General features: G+C 42.7%; 1 protein-coding gene across 2 annotated transcripts; it reads right to left on the reverse strand.

The window, feature by feature from the left end:
* Window positions 1–4811: 4811 nt before the first annotated feature.
* On the reverse strand, window positions 4812–17780 carry LOC135551501 (signal peptidase complex catalytic subunit SEC11A). 2 transcript variants are annotated; one of them, XM_064982713.1, is made up of 6 exons: window positions 17602–17780; window positions 16899–17008; window positions 16557–16706; window positions 16146–16265; window positions 5472–5529; window positions 4812–5243 (listed from the first exon to the last, which is right to left on the reverse strand). In XM_064982713.1, exons 1-6 carry the CDS (start codon window positions 17650–17652, stop codon window positions 5193–5195), a joined length of 540 nt encoding a protein of 179 aa, XP_064838785.1. In that variant the 5' UTR covers window positions 17653–17780; the 3' UTR covers window positions 4812–5192. The 2 variants fall into 2 exon arrangements, with proteins under 2 accessions (XP_064838785.1, XP_064838790.1); XM_064982718.1 differs by lacking the exon at window positions 16557–16706.
* Window positions 17781–18479: the final 699 nt, after the last annotated feature.

The following is an 18479-nucleotide window of genomic DNA, read 5'->3' on the forward strand; positions in this document are numbered from 1 at the left end:
AGGGAGATTATCAGTGGTCTTGTATGTCTTTCATTTCCTAATAATTGCTCCCACAGTTGATTTCTTAAAATCAAGCTGCTTACCTATTGCAGATTCAGTCTTCCCAGCCTGGTGCAGGTCTACTGGTGTCCTTTGACAGCTCTTTGGTCTTGGCCATAGTGGAGTTTGGAGTGTGACTGTTTGAGGTTGTGGACAGGTGTCTTTTATACTGATAACAAGTTCAAACAGGTGCCATTAATACAGGTAACGAGTGAAGGACAGAGGAGCCTCTTAAAGAAGAAGTTACAGGTCTGTGAGAGCCAGAAATCTTGCTTGTTTGTAGGTGACCAAATACTTATTTTCCACCATAATTTGCAAATAAATTCATTAAAAATCCTACAATGTGATTTTCTGGATTTTCTTTTACTCATTTTGTCTGTCATTGTTGAAGTGTACCTATGATGAAAATTACAGACCTCTCTCATATTTTTAATTGGGAGAACTTGCACACTTGGTGGCTGACTAAATATATATATATATACAGTGCCTTGCGAAAGTCTTCGGCCCCCTTGAACTTTGCGACCTTTTGCCACATTTCAGGCTTCAAACATGAAGATATAAAACTGTACTTTTTTGTGAAGAATCAACAACAAGTGGGACACAATCATGAAGTGGAACGACATTTATTGGATATTTCAAACTTTTTTAACAAATCAAAAACTGAACAATTGGGTGTGCAAAATTATTCAGCCCCCTTAAGTTAATACTTTGTAGCGCCACCTTTTGCTGCGATTACAGCTGTAAGTCGCTTGGGATATGTCTCTATCAGTTTTGCACATCGAGACTGAAATTTTTTCCCATTCCTCCTTGCAAAACAGCTCGAGCTCAGTGAGGTTGGATGGAGAGCATTTGTGAACAGCAGTTTTCAGTTCTTTCCACAGATTCTCGATTGGATTCAGGTCTGGACTTTGACTTGGCCATTCTAACACCTGGATATGTTTATTTTTGAACCATTCCATTGTAGATTTTGCTTTATGTTTTGGATCATTGTCTTGTTGGAAGACAAATCTCCGTCCCAGTCTCAGGTCTTTTGCAGACTCCATCAGGTTTTCTTCCAGAATGGTCCTGTATTTGGCTCCATCCATCTTCCCATCAATTTTAACCATCTTCCCTGTCCCTGCTGAAGAAAAGCAGGCCCAAAACCATGATGCTGCCACCACCATGTTTGACAGTGGATATGGTGTGTTCAGGGTGATGCGCTGTGTTGCTTTTACGCCAAACATAACGTTTTGCATTGTTGCCAAAAACTTCAATTTTGGTTTCATCTGACCAGAGCACCTTCTTCCACATGTTTGGTGTGTCTCCCAGGTGGCTTGTGGCAAACTTCAAACGACACTTTTTATGGATATCTTTAAGAAATGGCTTTCTTCTTGCCACTCTTCCATAAAGGCCTGATTTGTGCAATATACGACTGATTGTTGTCCTATGGACAGAGTCTCCCACCTCAGCTGTAGATCTCTGCAGTTCATCCAGAGTGATCATGGGCCTCTTGGCTGCATCTCTGATCAGTCTTCTCCTTGTATGAGCTGAAAGTTTAGAGGGACGGCCAGGTCTTGGTAGATTTGCAGTGGTCTGATACTCCTTCCATTTTAATATTATCGCTTGCACAGTGCTCCTTGGGATGTTTAAAGCTTGGGAAATCTTTTTGTATCCAAATCCGGCTTTAAACTTCTTCACAACAGTATCTCGGACCTGCCTGGTGTGTTCCTTGTTCTTCATGATGCTCTCTGCGCTTTTAACGGACCTCTGAGACTATCACAGTGCAGGTGCATTTATACGGAGACTTGATTACACACAGGTGGATTGTATTTATCATCATTAGTCATTTAGGTCAACATTGGATCATTCAGAGATCCTCACTGAACTTCTGGAGAGAGTTTGCTGCACTGGAAGTAAAGGGGCTGAATAATTTTGCACGCCCAATTTTTCAGTTTTTGATTTGTTAAAAAAGTTTGAAATATCCAATAAATGTCGTTCCACTTCATGATTGTGTCCCACTTATTGTTGATTCTTCACAAAAAAATACAGTTTTATATCTTTATGTTTGAAGCCTGAAATGTGGCAAAAGGTTGCAAAGTTCAAGGGGGCCGAATACTTTCGCAAGGCACTGTATATATATATATATATATATATATATATATATATATATATATATATATATATATATATATATATATATATAAATATATACATGTATATACCAGTCAAAAGTTTGGACACCTACTCACTCTAGGGTGTTTCTTAATTTGAACTATTTTCTACATTTTAAAATAATAGTGAAGACATCAAAACTATAAAAAAACACATATGGAATCATGTAGTAACCAAAAAAGTGTTAACCAAATCAAAATTATTTTATATTTGAAGTTCTCAAAGTAGCCACACTTTGCCTTGATAACATCTTTACACATTCTTGGCATTCTCTCAACCAGCTTCATGAGGTAGTCACCTGGAATGCATTTCAATTAACAGGTGTGCCTTGTTAAAAGTTAAATTGTGGAATTTCTTTCCTTCTTAATGCGTTAGAGCCAATCAATTGTGTTGTGACAAGGTAGGGGTGGTACACAGAAGATAGCCCTATATGGTAAAATACCAAGTCCATATTATGGAAAGAACATCTCAAATAAGCAAAGAGAAATGACAGTCCACCATTACTTTAAGACATGAAAGTCAGTCAATCCAGAACATTTCAAGAACACTTTCTTCAAGTGCAGTCGCAAAAACCCTCAAGCGCTGAGATGAAACTGGCTCTCATGAGGACCGCCACAGGAAAGGAAGACCCAGAGTTACCTCTGCTGCAGATGATAAGTTCATTCGAGTTACCAGCGTCAGAAATTGCAGCCCAAATAAATGCTTCACAGAGTTCAAGTAACAGACACATCTCAACATCAACTGTTCAGAGGAGACTGCGTGAATCAGGCCTTCATGGTCAAATTGCTGCAAAGAAACCACTACTAAATGACACTAATAAGAGGAAGACACTTGTTTGGGCCAAGAAACATCAGCAGAGGACATTAGACCGGTGGAAATATGCCTTTTGGTCTGATGAGTTCAAATCTGAGATTTTTGATTCTAACCGCCATGTCTTTGTGAGAATCAGAGTCGGTGACTGGATTATCTCTGCATGTGTGGTGACCACCGTGAAGCATGGAAGAGGTGTGATGGTGGTTTGCTGGTTACCACAGCATTCTGCAGCGATACGCCATCCCATCTGGTTTACGCTTAGCGGGACTATCATTTGTTTTTCAACAGGACAATGACCCAACACACCTCAGGGCTGTGTGAGGGCTATTTGACCAAGAAGGAGTGATGGAGTGCTGCATCAGATGGCTTGGCCTCCACAATTTCCAACCTCAACTCAAAGAAAATAAAATCTCTTGAATGAGTAGGTTTATCCAAACTGTTGACTGCACATATATAGTGAACCAAAATAGAAATGCAACATGCAACAATTTCAAAGATTATAAAGTTCCAGATCATATCAAGAAATCAGTCAAGTGAAATAAATGAATTAGGCCCTAATCTATGGATTTCACAACTGGGAATACAAATCTGCAACTGTTGGTCACAAGTACCTTAAAAAAAAGGCAGGGGTATGGATCAGAAAACTAATATCTGGTGTGACCAACATTTGCCTCATGCAGCGTGACACATCTCCTTCGCATAGAGCTGATCAGACTGTTGATTGTGGCCTGTGGAATGTTGTCCCGCTCCTATTCAATGCTGTGCAAAGTTGCTGGCTATTGGAACACACTGTCATACATGTCAATCCAGATCATCCTAAACATGCTCAATGGGCGACATGTCTGGTGAGTATGCAGGCCATAGAAGAACTGGGACATTTTCAGCTTCCAAGAATTGTGTACGGATCCTTGCTACATGAGGCCATGCATGATCATGCTGAAACATGAGGTCGGTGGTGGATTAATTGCACGACAATGGGCCTCAGGTTCTCGTCACAGTATCTCTGTGCATTCAAATTGCCATCTATAAAATGCAATTGTTTTTGTCTGAAGCTTATGCCTGCCCATAACCCCATCGCCACCATGGGGCACTCTGTTCACGTTGACATCAGTTAACGCCATACACTTGGTCTGTGGTTGTGAGGCCGGTTGGATGTACTGCAAGATTCTCTTAAACAACGTTGGAGGCGACTTATGGTAGAGAAATTAACATTCAATTATCTGGCAACAGCTCTGGTGTACATTCCTGCAGTCAGGATGCCAATTAAACACTCCCTGAAATCTGGCATTGTGTGGTGACAAAACTGCACATATTAGAGGTCTGTTTGTCCCCAGTACAAGGTGCACCTACGAAATGACCATGCTGTTTAATCAGCTTCTTGATTCGTCACATACATCAGGTGGATGGAATTAACTTGGTAAAGGAGAAATGCTCACAAACAGCAATGTAAACAAATTTGTGGACAATAATATTGAGAGAAACAAGCTTTTTGTGCATATTAAACATTTCTGGGTCTTTTATTTTAGCTCATGAAACATTGGACCAACACTTTACATGTTGCGTTTGTATTTTTGTGTATAAAAAAAAAGTGCCTTCCATGAATAAGATATCTCACCTAGCCATCTTAAGATGAATGCACTAACTGTAAGTCGCTCTGGATAAGTGTCTGCTAAATGACTAAAATGTAATAATGTCATATTTAGCCTGCATGTAAAATGGCATTTTGAAAATGCACAAATCTGTTTTAGTGAAGTTATGATTGAATATAAGAAAAAAACACTAGATGCATAAGTTACCAGAATGCAGGATAGAGGGTAACAGATGTCATATTTAATGTCACAAACATATCACCTGTCATTCAATATTTCAAGCAAAGCCCAATTAAAAAGTGAAAACAAATTACACAATTAACCATCTAAAATGTTGGATTCATGTTCTGAAAGAAATTAAATAAAGAAACAGCTCTTTATTCTACCTAACTTATATCTAATTTCCCTCACAAAAATAATGAGCGCTTGTTTTTTTTACAATGTAAACACTATCCACATTTCTAGACACAATTCAAAACATATGGTACAGAAAAAAAGCACCTTATTTTGACATATTCAACATAATTCTGTCTTGAAAGGCATGGTGGGGTGGGGATTTCCAATTCTTCCTCTGTGGCAGATAGTTAGGTAGTCTCTTCCTCACTCCCGATGGACCAGGACAAACAGACCCAGCAGGAAGAGAACAGCGTACTGGGAAGGGGAAGAACAACAACATATTAGTATCCCTGTTCTGAGGATCTGAAAGCAACAGCTTTCCGTCTGCCAGTTGCTGTCCCACTGTTTAGTGTCTGGCTGCTGGTCAGGCTCTCTAACCTTTAGAGTACCTGCACAATGCACCTAATAAGGCTGAATTTAGTAAACAATTCATAAAACCTTAGGTGATTGTCCTTCTAGTGATGACGATGTAAAATATCTTACCTTGAATTTGGGATAGTCGTTCATCAGAATGGTAACGATTCCGATGTATGGCACAAACCTGGAGACAAGATTGACATTCAACATCAGATGACATGTTCATGACAATGTCATGTCGCTGTTATGATGTACAATTCAAGTAAATTATTACATCTTCAATAGTTAAATACAGTGGTGGCAAAAGCACTCAATTGTGGTACTTGAGTAAAAGTAAAGATACCTTCATAGTAAATGACAAGTAAAAGTCACCCAGTAAAATACTACTTGAGTAAAAGTCTAAAAGTATTTGGTTTAAAAAATATTTAAGTATAAAAAGTAAATGTAATTGCTAAAATGTACTTAAGTATCTAAAGTCAAAGCATAAATCCTTTCAAATTCCTTATATTAAGCAAATCAGACAGCAACATTTTCAATATATGGATAGCTAGGGGCACACTCCAACACACAGACATAATTTACAAACAAAACATTTGTGATCAGAGGCAGCAGTGATGACCTGGAATGTTCTCTTGATAAGTGTGTGAATTGAAAAATGTTTGGGTGTCAGGGAAAATGTATGTATGGCACTTTCATTTGTTGACTTCTGTGATCGAAAAAGCCGTGGTTTCATGCATATCAACATCAGAAGCCTCCTCCCTAAGTTTGTTTTACTCACTGCTTTAGCACACTCCGCCAACCCTGATGTCCTTACCATGTCTGAATCCTGGCTTAGGAAGGCCACCAAAAATGTGGAGATGTCCATCTCCAACTACAACATTTTCCGTCAAGATAGAACTGCCAAAGGGGGAGGAATTGCAATATACTGCAGAGATAGCCTGCAAAGTTCTGTCATACTTTCCAGGTCTATGCCCAAACAGTTCGAGCTTCTAATTTTAAAAATGAATCTCTCCAGAAATAAGTCTCTTACCATTGTTATATTGTTACTGCTATAGACCCCCCTCAGTTACCAGCTGTGCCCTGGACACCATACGTGAATTGATCGCCCCTCATCTATCTTCAGAGTTCGTTCTGTTAGGTGACCTAAACTGGGATATGCTTAACACCCTGGCAGTCCTACAAGATAAGCTAGATGCCCTCAATCTCACACAAATCATCAAGGAACTCACCAGGTCCAACCCTAAATCTGTAAACATGGGCACCCTCCTAGATATTATCCTGACCAACTTGCCCCCCAAATTAGAGGTCGACCGATTCATCGGAATGGCCGATTAATTAGGGCCGATTTAAAGTTTTCATAACAATCGGAAATCTGTATTTTTGGACACCAATTTGGCCGATTTAAAAAAATGTTTTACACCTTTATTTAACTAGGCAAGTCAGTGAAGAACACGTTCTTATTTTCAATGACAACCTAGGAACGGTGGGTTAACTGCCTTGTTCAGGGGCAGAATGACAGATTTTTACCTTGTCAGCTAGGGGATTCAATCTTGCAACCTTACAGTTAACTAGTCCAACGCTCTAACCACCTGATTACATTGCACTCCACGAGGAGACTGCCTGTTACGCGAATGAGGTAAGAAGCAAAGGTAAGTTGCTAGCTAGCATGAACCTTTTCTTATGAAAATCAATCAATCATAATCATTAGTTAACTACACATGGTTGATGATATCACTAGTTTATCTAGCGTGTCCTGCGTTGCATATAACCGATTCGGTGCGTATTCGTGAAAAAGGACTGTCTTGATCCAATGTGTACCGAACCATAATCATCAATGCCTTTCTTAAAATCAATACACAAGTATATATTTTTAAACCTGCATATTTAGTTAATATTGCCTGCTAACTTAGCTCGTTGCGAACTCTGAAGACTATTTCTTCCTAACAAAGACAGCCAACTTCGCCAAATGGGGGATGATTTAACAAAAGCGCATTTGTGAAAAAAGCACAAACGTTGCACGACTGTACCTAACCATAAACATCAATGCCTTTCTTAAAATGAATACACAGAAGTATATATTTTAAACCTGCATATTTAGCTAAAAGAAATCCAGGTTAGCAGGCAATATTAACCAGGTGAAATTGTGTCACTTCTCTTGCGTGCACGCAGAGTCAGTGTATATGCAAACGTTTGGGCTGCCTAATTTACCAGAATATTACGTAATTATGACATAACATTGAAGGCTGTGCAATGTAACAGGAATATTTAGACTTATGGATGTCACAAGTTAGTTAAAATACAGAATGGTTCCGTATTTCACTGAAAGAATAAACGTCTTGTTTTCGAGATGACAGTTTCCGGATTCGACCATATTAATGACCCAAGGCTCATATTTCTGTGTGTTATTATGTTATAATTAAGTCTATGATTTGATAGAGCAGTCTGACTGAGCGATGGTAGGCACCAGCAGGCTCATAAGCATTCATTCAAACAGAGTTTTGCCAGTAACTCGTCGCTGTGCTTCAAGCATTGAGCCGTTTATGACTTCAAGCCTATCAACTCCTGAGATTAGGCTGGTGTAACCGATGTGAAATGGCTAGCTAGTAAGCGGGGTGCGCACTAATAGCGTTTCAAACGTCACTCGCCTTGAGGGCCGCGGCTTTTGTGGAGCGATGGGTAACGCTGCTTCGAGGGTGGCTATTGTCGATGTGTTCCTGGTTCGAGCCCAGGTAGGGGCGAGGAGAGGGACGGAAGCTATACTGTTACACTGCAATACTAAAGTGCCTATAAGAACATCCAATAGTCAAAGGTATATGAAATACAAATCGTATAGAGAGAAATTGTCCTATAATAACTACAACCTAAAACTTCTTACCTGGGAATATTGAAGATTCATGTTAAAAGTCACCACCAGCTTTCATATGTTCTCATGTTCTGAGCAAGGAACTTAAATGTTAGCTTTTTTACATATATTGCACTTTTACTTTCTTCTCCAACACTGTTTTTGCATTATTTAAACCAAATTGAACAGGTATTTGAGGCTAAATTGATTTTATTGATGTATTATATTAAAATAAGTGTTCATTCAGTATTGTTGTAATTGTCATTATTATAAATAAATAAATAAAAATCGGCATCGGCCTTTTTTGGTCCTCCAAATCGGTATTGGCGTTGAAAAATCGTAATCGGTCGACCTCTACTCCAAATACACCCCTGCTGTTTTCAATCAGGATCTCAGCGATCACTGCCACATTGCCTGCATCCGCTATGGGTCCGCAGTCAAACGACCACCCCTCATCACTGTCAAATGCTCCCTAAAACACTTCTGTGAGCAGGCCTTTCTAATCGACCTTGCCCCGGGTATCCTGGAAGGGTATTGACTTCATCCCGTCAGTAGAGGATGCCTGGTCGTTCTTAAAAAGTAATTTCCTCACCCTCTTAAATAAGCATGCCCCATTCAAAAAATGTAGAACTAAGAACAGATACAGCCCTTGGTTCACGCCAGACTTGACTGCCCTTGACCAGCACAAAAACATCCTGTGGCGTTCTGCATTAGCATCGAATAGCTCCCGCGATATGCAACTGTTCAGGGAAGTCAGGAACCAATACACTCAGTCAATCAGGAAAGCAAAGGCTAGCTTTTCAAACAGAAATGTGCATCCTGTAGCTCTAACTCCAAAGTTTTGGGATACTAAAGTCCATGGAGAACAAGAGCACCTCCTCCCAGCTGCCCACTGCGGCTAGGCAACACGGGCACCACCGATAAATCCATGATAATCAAACATTTCAAGAAGAATTGCTCTACGGTTGGCCGTGCTTTCCACCTGGCTACCCCAGGCCCTGCAAACAGCTCCGCCCACCCGCAGCTACTTGCCCGAGCCTCCCCCGCTTCTCCTTCACCCAAATCCAGATTGCAGATGTTCTGAAAGAGCTGCAAAACCTGGACCCGTACAAATCAGCTGGGCTAGACAATCTGCACCCTCTATTTCTAAAACTATCTGCCGCCATTGTTGCAACCCCTACTACCAGTCTGTTCAAACTCTTTCATATCGTCCGAGATCCCTAAAGATTGGCAAGCTGCCGTGGTCATCCTCCTCTTCAAAGGGGGTGACACTCTAGACCCAAACTGTTATAGACCTATATCCATCCTGCCCTGCCTTTCTAAAGTCTTCGAAAGCCAAGTTAATAAACAGATAACTGACCATTTCGAATCCCACCGTACCTTCTCCACTTTGCAATCTGGTTTCCGAGCTGGTCATGGGTGCACCTTAGCCACGCTCATGGTACTAAATGATATCAAAACAGCCATCGATAAAAGACAGTATTGTGCAGCAGTCTTCATCGACCTAGCCAAGGCTTTCGACTAAATCACCGTATTCTTATCAGTAGACTCAATAGCCTTGGTTTCTCAAATGACTGCCTCGCATGGTTCACCAATTACTTCGCAGACAGAGTTCAGTGTGTCAAATCGGAGGGCCTGTTTTCCGGACCTCTAGCAGTCTATGGGTACCACAGGGTTCAATTCCCGGGCCGACAATTTTCTCTCTATATATTTTTATAAATGATGTCGCTCTTGCTGCGGGTGATTCCCTGATCCACCTCTATGCAGACGACACCATTCTAGCCCTTCTTTGGACACTGTTAAAAACCTCTTGAAGCTATGGGGGCGCTATTTCATTATTGGATAAAAAAGCGTGCCCGTTTTAAGCGCAATATTTTGTCACAAAAAGATGCTCAACTATGCATATAATTGACAGCTTTGGAAAGAAAACACTCTGACGTTTCCAAAACTGCAAAGATATTATCTGTGAGTGCCACAGAACTGATGCTACAGGCGAAACCAAGATGAAACTTCAAACAGGAAATGAGCAAAATTTTTGAAGCGCTGTTTTCCAATGTCTCCTTATATGGCTGTGAATGCGACAGGAATGAGCCCACAATTTCTGCCGTTTCCCCAAGGTGTCTGCAGCATTGTGACGTATTTGTAGGCATATCATTGGAAGATTGACCATAAGAGACCACATTTACCAGGTGTCCGCCCGGTGTCCTGCGTCGAAATTGGTGCGAGTATTTTTCCATGGAATTCAGAGAAGAAAGCAGGCTTCCACGAACGATATATCAATGAAGAGATATGTGAAAAACACCTTGAGGATTGATTCTAAACAACGTTTGCCATGTTTCAGTCGATATTATGGAGTTAATTTGGAAAAATGTTTGGCGTTTTGGTGACTGAATTTTCGGTTTGTTTTGGTGGCCAAAAGTGATGTACAAAACGGAGCGATTTCTCCTACACAAAGAATCTTTCAGGAAAAACTGAACATTTGCTATGTAACAGAGTCTCCTCATTGAAAACATCCGAAGTTCTTCAAAGGTAAATTATTTGGAGCGAGCGGTCGCATCTACACTTCGGTCCGCAGGAGTCACTGCTAGCTAGCTAGCCAACAGCTAGCCAACGTCTTCCGAATTGAACTTCAACAACCCGGTCAACATTCCGCCTCGCTCCACAGGTAGTATCACATTTTCATTTCACTTCATTACAGTCCAACGGTTTGATTTGTTTGATCGTAGCTAGCTAGCTACATAGCCGTCTTTGTATCTAAGACAATTGTGTAGTCTGGAGCGATTTTCTAGGTTAGCTAGCCAGCTATTGTCGTTCTTTTAACGTAACGTTACGTAATCAACACTGCTAGCTAGCCAGCTAGCCCCCGAATAGCAGCACTGTAGAAACTATTACACTCGACGGAACGACTTGATTAGTGTAGTGTCAACAACGTAGCCACTGCCAGCTAGCCTACTCCAGCAGTACTGTATCATTTCAATCATTTTAGTCAATAAGATTCTTGCTACGTAAGCTTAACGTTCTGAACATTCGATAAGTGTAGTCCACTTGTCATTCCAATCTCCTTTGCATTAGCGTAGCCTCTTCTGTAGCCTGTCAACTATGTGTCTATCTATCCCTGTTCTCTCCTCTCTGCACAGACCATACAAACGCTCCACACCGCGTGGCCGCGGCCACCCTAATCTGGTGGTCCCAGCGCGCACGACCCACGTGGAGTTCCAGGTCTCCGGTAGCCTCTGGAACTGCCGATCTGCGGCCAACAAGGCAGAGTTCATCTCAGCCTATGCCTCCCTCCAGTCCCTCGACTTCTTGGCACTGACGGAAACATGGATCACCACAGACAACACTGCTACTCCTACTGCTCTCTCTTCGTCCGCCCACGTGTTCTCGCACACCCCGAGAGCTTCTGGTCAGCGGGGTGGTGGCACCGGGATCCTCATCTCTCCCAAGTGGTCATTCTCTCTCTCCCCTTACCCATCTGTCTATCGCCTCCTTTGAATTCCATGCTGTCACAGTTACCAGCCCTTTCAAGCTTAACATCCTTATCATTTATCGCCCTCCAGGTTCCCTCGGAGAGTTCATCAATGAGCTTGATGCCTTGATAAGCTCCTTTCCTGAGGACGGCTCACCTCTCACAGTCCTGGGCGACTTTAACCTCCCCACGTCTACCTTTGACTCATTCCTCTCTGCCTCCTTCTTTCCACTCCTCTCCTCTTTTGACCTCACCCTCTCACCTTCCCCCCTACTCACAAGGCAGGCAATACGCTCGACCTCATCTTTACTAGATGCTGTTCTTCCACTAACCTCATTGCAACTCCCCTCCAAGTCTCCGAACACTACCTTGTATCCTTTTCCCTCTCGCTCTCATCCAACACTTCCCTCACTGCCCCTACTCGGATGGTATCGCGCCGTCCCAACCTTCGCTCTCTCTCCCCCGCTACTCTCTCCTCTTCCATCCTATCATCTCTTCCCTCTGCTCATACCTTCTCCAACCTATCTCCTGATTCTGCCTCCTCAACCCTCCTCTCTTCCCTTTCTGCATCATTTGACTCTCTATGTCCCCTATCCTCCAGGCCGGCTCGGTCCTCCCCTCCCGCTCCGTGGCTCGACGACTCATTGCGAGCTCACAGAACAGTGCTCCGGGCAGCCGAGCGGAAATGGAGGAAAACTCGCCTCCCTGCGGACCTGGCATCCTTTCACTCCCTCCTCTCTACATTTTCCTCCTCTGTCTCTGCTGCTAAAGCCACTTTCTTCCACTCTAAATTCCAAGCATCTGCCTCTAACCCTAGGAAGCTCTTTGCCACCTTCTCCTCCCTTCTGAATCCTCCTCCCCCTCCCCCTCCTCCCTCTCTGCAGATGACTTCGTCAACCATTTTGAAAAGAAGTTCGACGACATCCGATCCTCGTTTGCTAAGTCAAACGACACCGCTGGTTCTGCTCACACTGCCCTACCCTGTGCTCTGACCTCTTTCTCCAGATGAAATCTCGCTTCTTGTGACGGCCGGCCGCCCAACAACCTGCCCGCTTGACCCTATCCCCTCCTCTCTTCTCCAGACCATTTCCGGAGACCTTCTCCATTACCTCACCTCGCTCATCAACTCATCCCTGACCGCTGGCTACGTCCCTTCCGTCTTCAAGAGAGCGAGAGTTGCACCCCTTCTGAAAAAACCTACACTCGATCCCTCCGATGTCAACAACTACAGACCAGTATCCCTTCTTTCTTTTCTCTCCAAAACTCTTGAACGTGCCGTCCTTGGCCAGCTCTCCCGCTATCTCTCTCAGAATGACCTTCTTGATCCAAATCAGTCAGGTTTCAAGACTAGTCATTCAACTGAGACTGCTCTTCTCTGTATCACGGAGGCGCTCCGCACTGCTAAAGCTAACTCTCTCTCCTCTGCTCTCATCCTTCTAGACCTATCGGCTGCCTTCGACACTGTGAACCATCAGATCCTCCTCTCCACCCTCTCCGAGTTGGGCATCTCCGGTGCGGCCCACGCTTGGATTGCGTCCTACCTGACAGGTCGCTCCTACCAGGTGGCGTGGCGAGAATCTGTCTCCTCGCCACGCGCTCTCACCACTGGTGTCCCCCAGGGCTCTGTTCTAGGCCCTCTCCTATTCTCGCTATACACCAAGTCACTTGGCTCTGTCATAACCTCACATGGTCTCTCCTATCATTGCTATGCAGACGACACACAATTAATCTTCTCCTTTCCCCTTCTGATGACCAGGTGGCGAATCGCATCTCTGCATGTCTGGCAGACATATCAGTGTGGATGACGGATCACCACCTCAAGCTGAACCTCGGCAAGACGGAGCTGCTCTTCCTCCCGGGGAAGGACTGCCCGTTCCATGATCTCGCCATCACGGTTGACAACTCCATTGTTTCCTCCTCCCAGAGCGCTAAGAACCTTGGCGTGATCCTGGACAACACCCTGTCGTTCTCAACTAACATCAAGGCGGTGGCCCGTTCCTGTAGGTTCATGCTCTACAACATCCGCAGAGTACGCCCCTGCCTCACACAGGAAGCGGCGCAGGTCCTAATCCAGGCACTTGTCATCTCCCGTCTGGATTACTGCAACTCGCTGTTGGCTGGGCTCCCTGCCTGTGCCATTAAACCCTACAACTCATCCAGAACGCCGCAGCCCGTCTGGTGTTCAACCTTCCCAAGTTCTCTCACGTCACCCCGCTCCTCCGCTCTCTCCACTGGCTTCCAGTTGAAGCTCGCATCCGCTACAAGACCATGGTGCTTGCCTACGGAGCTGTGAGGGGAACGGCACCGCAGTACCTCCAGGCTCTGATCAGGCCCTACACCCAAACAAGGGCACTGCGTTCATCCACCTCTGGCCTGCTCGCCTCCCTACCACTGAGGAAGTACAGTTCCCGCTCAGCCCAGTCAAAACTGTTTGCTGCTCTGGCCCCCCAATGGTGGAACAAACTCCCTTACGACGCCAGGACAGCGGAGTCAATCACCACCTTCCGGAGACACCTGAAACCCCACCTCTTCAAGGAATACCTAGGATAGGATAAAGCAATCCTTCTCACCCCCCCCCTTAAATGATTTAGATGCACTATTGTAAAGTGGCTGTTCCACTGATGTCAGAAGGTGAATTCACCAATTTGTAAGTCGCTCTGGATAAGAGCGTCTGCTAAATGACTTAAATGTAAATGTAAAGTATGTACACAATGGGTTAAATACTTGAGAAGGGTTAAAGCAAAAAAATAAATCCTGTGACTGAAACTAGTCTGGGGCCAAGTTAACCTGCCCTTTCATGTCAGAAAGTCATGGCCATCATGCTTTCAGGAAAAGTGGATAATAATGTACATGTATTAGACCTAGACTGCGAGTTTGACCAATTCCAGTCCCCTTCCTTAGGGGGCCCGGGGTCCACCCTGGGATAATTTGTAAGTAGAAGACTGAGAAGCTCAGTTCTGGTGACTTTTTAAAGGGACATTCTACTCCAAAATGAAACTAAATTATGCTGAAACCATTTCAAATTAAATTACCACCTTTAGAAATTTGTCCAATAAAATATTGGTAAAATCATATTGGACCATGCATATAGCCTATGCATGGTCTATATTATCAGATATGCTATAAGCAATATCACCTGTAGCCCAACTGATGCAGCATTGTGATAATAAAATGTACATAGACTGAAGCATGGAGTTTGTCTATCTGCATTTACCCATTGGACACAACATCATGATCATTATTAATAACGATACTTTTATTATAAATACATCAATTAAATATTATTCACTCTTAAGATATTTTTGGTTTCTATTACAAACGGTCATTGTCCATTTAAGACACCGTTGCCCCTTTTAGAGCTGTTGCATATTGATTCAGAGTCTTTTTGGTCAGCTGGATCATTTGGCTCCTTTCACCTAAAAGAGCTTCTCATTTGGCTGCCCATCAGTAGTGCTTAGAAATTTACATAAATGGTCAACCCCTAATTTAAAGCCTAAAATGTTACCTACCATTATGTCAGATCGTGAAATTTGAGTTCAAATACATTTTAACCTGACCAAATTATTAGATGGCTTGCAAAAATAAAGACAAAAAAAATGTAAAGAATTGCATAGTGCGGAATGAGGGTCTCTCCTCACAGTATGGTTCCTGCACTGAGGAATTAGCATCTTCAGAGAATATTTTTTATAATTTATCTGCAGATAATCGATGTCTGGAGATCAAAAAGCAGCAGTATGCACATCAGGGAGTCAAATAAACTGGAGAAATTATTTTTTGCAAAAAACAACCTAATCCGTTTAAAAAAATGCAGCTTGTTCGCAAACTATCCATCACTACTTTGCGCAGAAGTGCCTAAACCATGCTCTGTTGTAACCAGAGCATTTCTAAAAGACGCCACTCGCATAATTGAAGGAGTAAGAAATAAACGTGGTGTAGCAATGGAAAACTGGGCTCCTCCTCTTTAAAAGAAAAATATATATTAAAAAAGGCCAAACCCGCTTTCAGAATACATTTGCCAAAACTCCTCTGCCAACTTGAATGCGCCGCGAGTGTATGGATGTGACAAACATTATTAACTTTCAAACTGCCATTTTCATCTGAACATCCGAGTGTCAGCAACAGTATGTCAGTTCAGTTCACACAGCATAACAGAGAAAATAACATATTTGATAATACATTTATCTGGGAAAATATTACTTCATATTAGGATGTGATCTCCAGATCAGCCCCCCCACCCACCTTTCCCCCTGAGGCTTTTATGTGGATCTACACTGATCTTAAATCCATCACTTTGATGGAGAACTTTAAACCATGCTTGAGCTCTTCCCCTTTACAGGCTAGATGAGCGCAGACTCAAGTTTAGTTTAATTTAGCACTAAATAATATCAAGGGAAATGGTATCATATAGATCCAGTGAAGTGAAGCATGAGACTCAAGTCATACAGCAGACTAAGCCTAGTATCACTGGTGGAATGAGATAAATGCTCACCCTCTGGCTCGTCCCACCACATCTTTTTTCTCTAGCCAGTGCTGTCCCGGCTTGTACAGCCCTCTGTCATCTACAGAGTTGTTGTCACCTTTGGTCAGGAACTTGATTTCGCCATTTTCCCTGGAGATAAACAACATTTAGATTTAGTTTGGATGTCATATATCGATTTCCTGGCCCCAGAGCGGCTTATGAAGTTGCTCTGACAATGACATTTATTCAGTTACCCAGCAAATACAACTAAATATATACGAGGTAAGAAATATTACAGAATATTTAGAGCCTAGTTTGAGTGTTATGCAGCAATAAACTTTTTGGGGGAAGTAGGCCTTCTAAAACTTGTAACAAACAAAGAGAACTATCCCGAGAGAGAACTAGCGCATTTCAATAACTACAGAAACATCATAGACCAACTTTTCATGAATCTTTAGTACTCTGTGTACTATGGGGATCTCTCTGCCCTCTATCCTGAAGACCACAATCTCTCCGACTCTGATGGGGTCTTCAACCCGGTTTGTCAGGAACAGAAGGTCTCCTCGATGGAAAGCAGGTTCCATACTTCCACTGAAACCAAGGACATGTTACAGTCAAGGATAGACAGGTTACTGCAAATTAGCAGATGCGCTTCAGACAAACAGCAGGTATGTTGGTGCTACACTTTGGTAGTGAAAGTAGCAAATTTCCCCTTACCTTGTAAAGCGATTTGAGTGTATTGAAAAGCACCCCATTTACATAAATCCAACACCAATGCTTTACCTGAGGACGACAACAATAGGGCTCTCGCTGCCTGTCACGACCATCAGTCCTTTCCAGATCATCAGGGCTGAGGACACTATCATACCAAAATTCAGCACCTGGTAGTAGAGCTGAAAACAAATAAGACAGGTTGTCAGGCTGAGACGAGGATAAGCTAGTGGTCGCTTATAACAACGTCATAATAACTATATCTACCAACAGCTGGTCCTGGGACTAACAAGGTGTGCAGGCTTTTGTCCCAACCCAGTACTAATACATACGTTTCAGTTAATAAAGGGTTTGGTGATCAGCAGAATCTAGTAGAAACTAGTAACTTAGGCTGGAATAAAAGACTGCACACTTTGTAGGTCCTCAGCGCCAGGTTTGAAGAAGACTGAAGTAACACCATATTTAGGCAGAGAGGAAATTGTACGGGCTAAAGCTACATTGATTTTGCAAGTTTGCTAGCTAGTTATTTTGACAACCCAGTTTATCATGCATGTTCAGTAGGCGATGTAACGTATATAACTAGCAGGGTAATTTCTGTATACATGATTAAGACCACACGGAAAGCTGGGTAGCTAGTTAGCATAGACGACTTGAATCTTAAGCAACGTGTTATTAACCAGCCGACTAATGTTGCTAGCATAACTAGACAGCTAGCTAACTAGCCTTGGAAGAATCCGTCACATTCACACAACAAAAACAATATTATCGTACATACCTGGCGCTTATTCATCCGCCGCACATCATCAAGGAAATCTAAAGACAACATCGTCCCGGTATTGAGTTTATAAAATGAAATAAAAACCAGTGATCAATATATAAAAAGCGAACATATGGTAAACGTCTGAGAAACTTGCATCCAAATCTTCCGGGTACACTCAGCCGGAAGTTCCGCCCACATTCAAAATATTTTGTCGAGGTGTCGCTTCTCGATACGGGGGCTGGCAGACAGAAGGTTTAGATATCCACATTTTAAGAGCTTTCATTCACTTATGTAGTGAACACCCGATTTAGTTCCAATTAGTCGATCTAATCGACAACTATCATTAGAAATCAAGCGATATGAATCAGACAGTGGGGCGCCGCCTGCAATGAATGTATGAAAACTCTAAAAGCATAAAAAACTATGAGGTCTGAAATATAACAAAACAAGATAACTTTCTATAGGCTGGCACACGTTATTATAACATTCACCAGAGAGACAATCACTAGGAAGATTGCTATGTATTGGCCAATGAGAGGCTTTAAAGCCACCAGTCTGCCATATTGTAAGAGACAATTAAATCCACCAGCACAGAGAGAAAACTCTTCACTAGTGACCTAAAGAGAGAATACACTTATCCAGTGAACTACAGAGAGAAAACCATACTCCAGTGAACTACTGACAGGTCCCATCATCTCTCTCTGACTGAGCAGGGTTTCTGTCACAGGACAGAGGGAGTGAGGCAGGGTAGTAGAGGAAGGCCAAGGGTAGGAGGAACAGCCAGAAACATTGCACCACTTATAGCTATACAGAAGTTTTTACTGAGTTACAGTTGATATAAGGAAATCGGTCAATTGAAATCAATTCATTAGGACTTAATCTATGGATTTCAC

Source organism: Oncorhynchus masou, chromosome 1, assembly GCF_036934945.1.
Source record: "Oncorhynchus masou masou isolate Uvic2021 chromosome 1, UVic_Omas_1.1, whole genome shotgun sequence".
Taxonomy (NCBI): Eukaryota; Metazoa; Chordata; class Actinopteri; order Salmoniformes; family Salmonidae; genus Oncorhynchus; species Oncorhynchus masou.

Coding starts and splice junctions, on each gene's coding strand:
- LOC135551501 (XM_064982713.1), bottom strand. CDS start 17,652: ATGTTGTCTTTAGATTTCCTTGATGATGTGCGGCGGATGAATAAGCGC. Junction 17,009..17,601: donor GGCGGATGAATAAGCGCCAG/GTATGTACGATA, acceptor ATTTGTTTTCAG/CTCTACTACCAGGTGCTGAA. Junction 16,266..16,556: donor GTACTAAAGATTCATGAAAA/GTTGGTCTATGA, acceptor GTTTATCTCCAG/GGAAAATGGCGAAATCAAGT.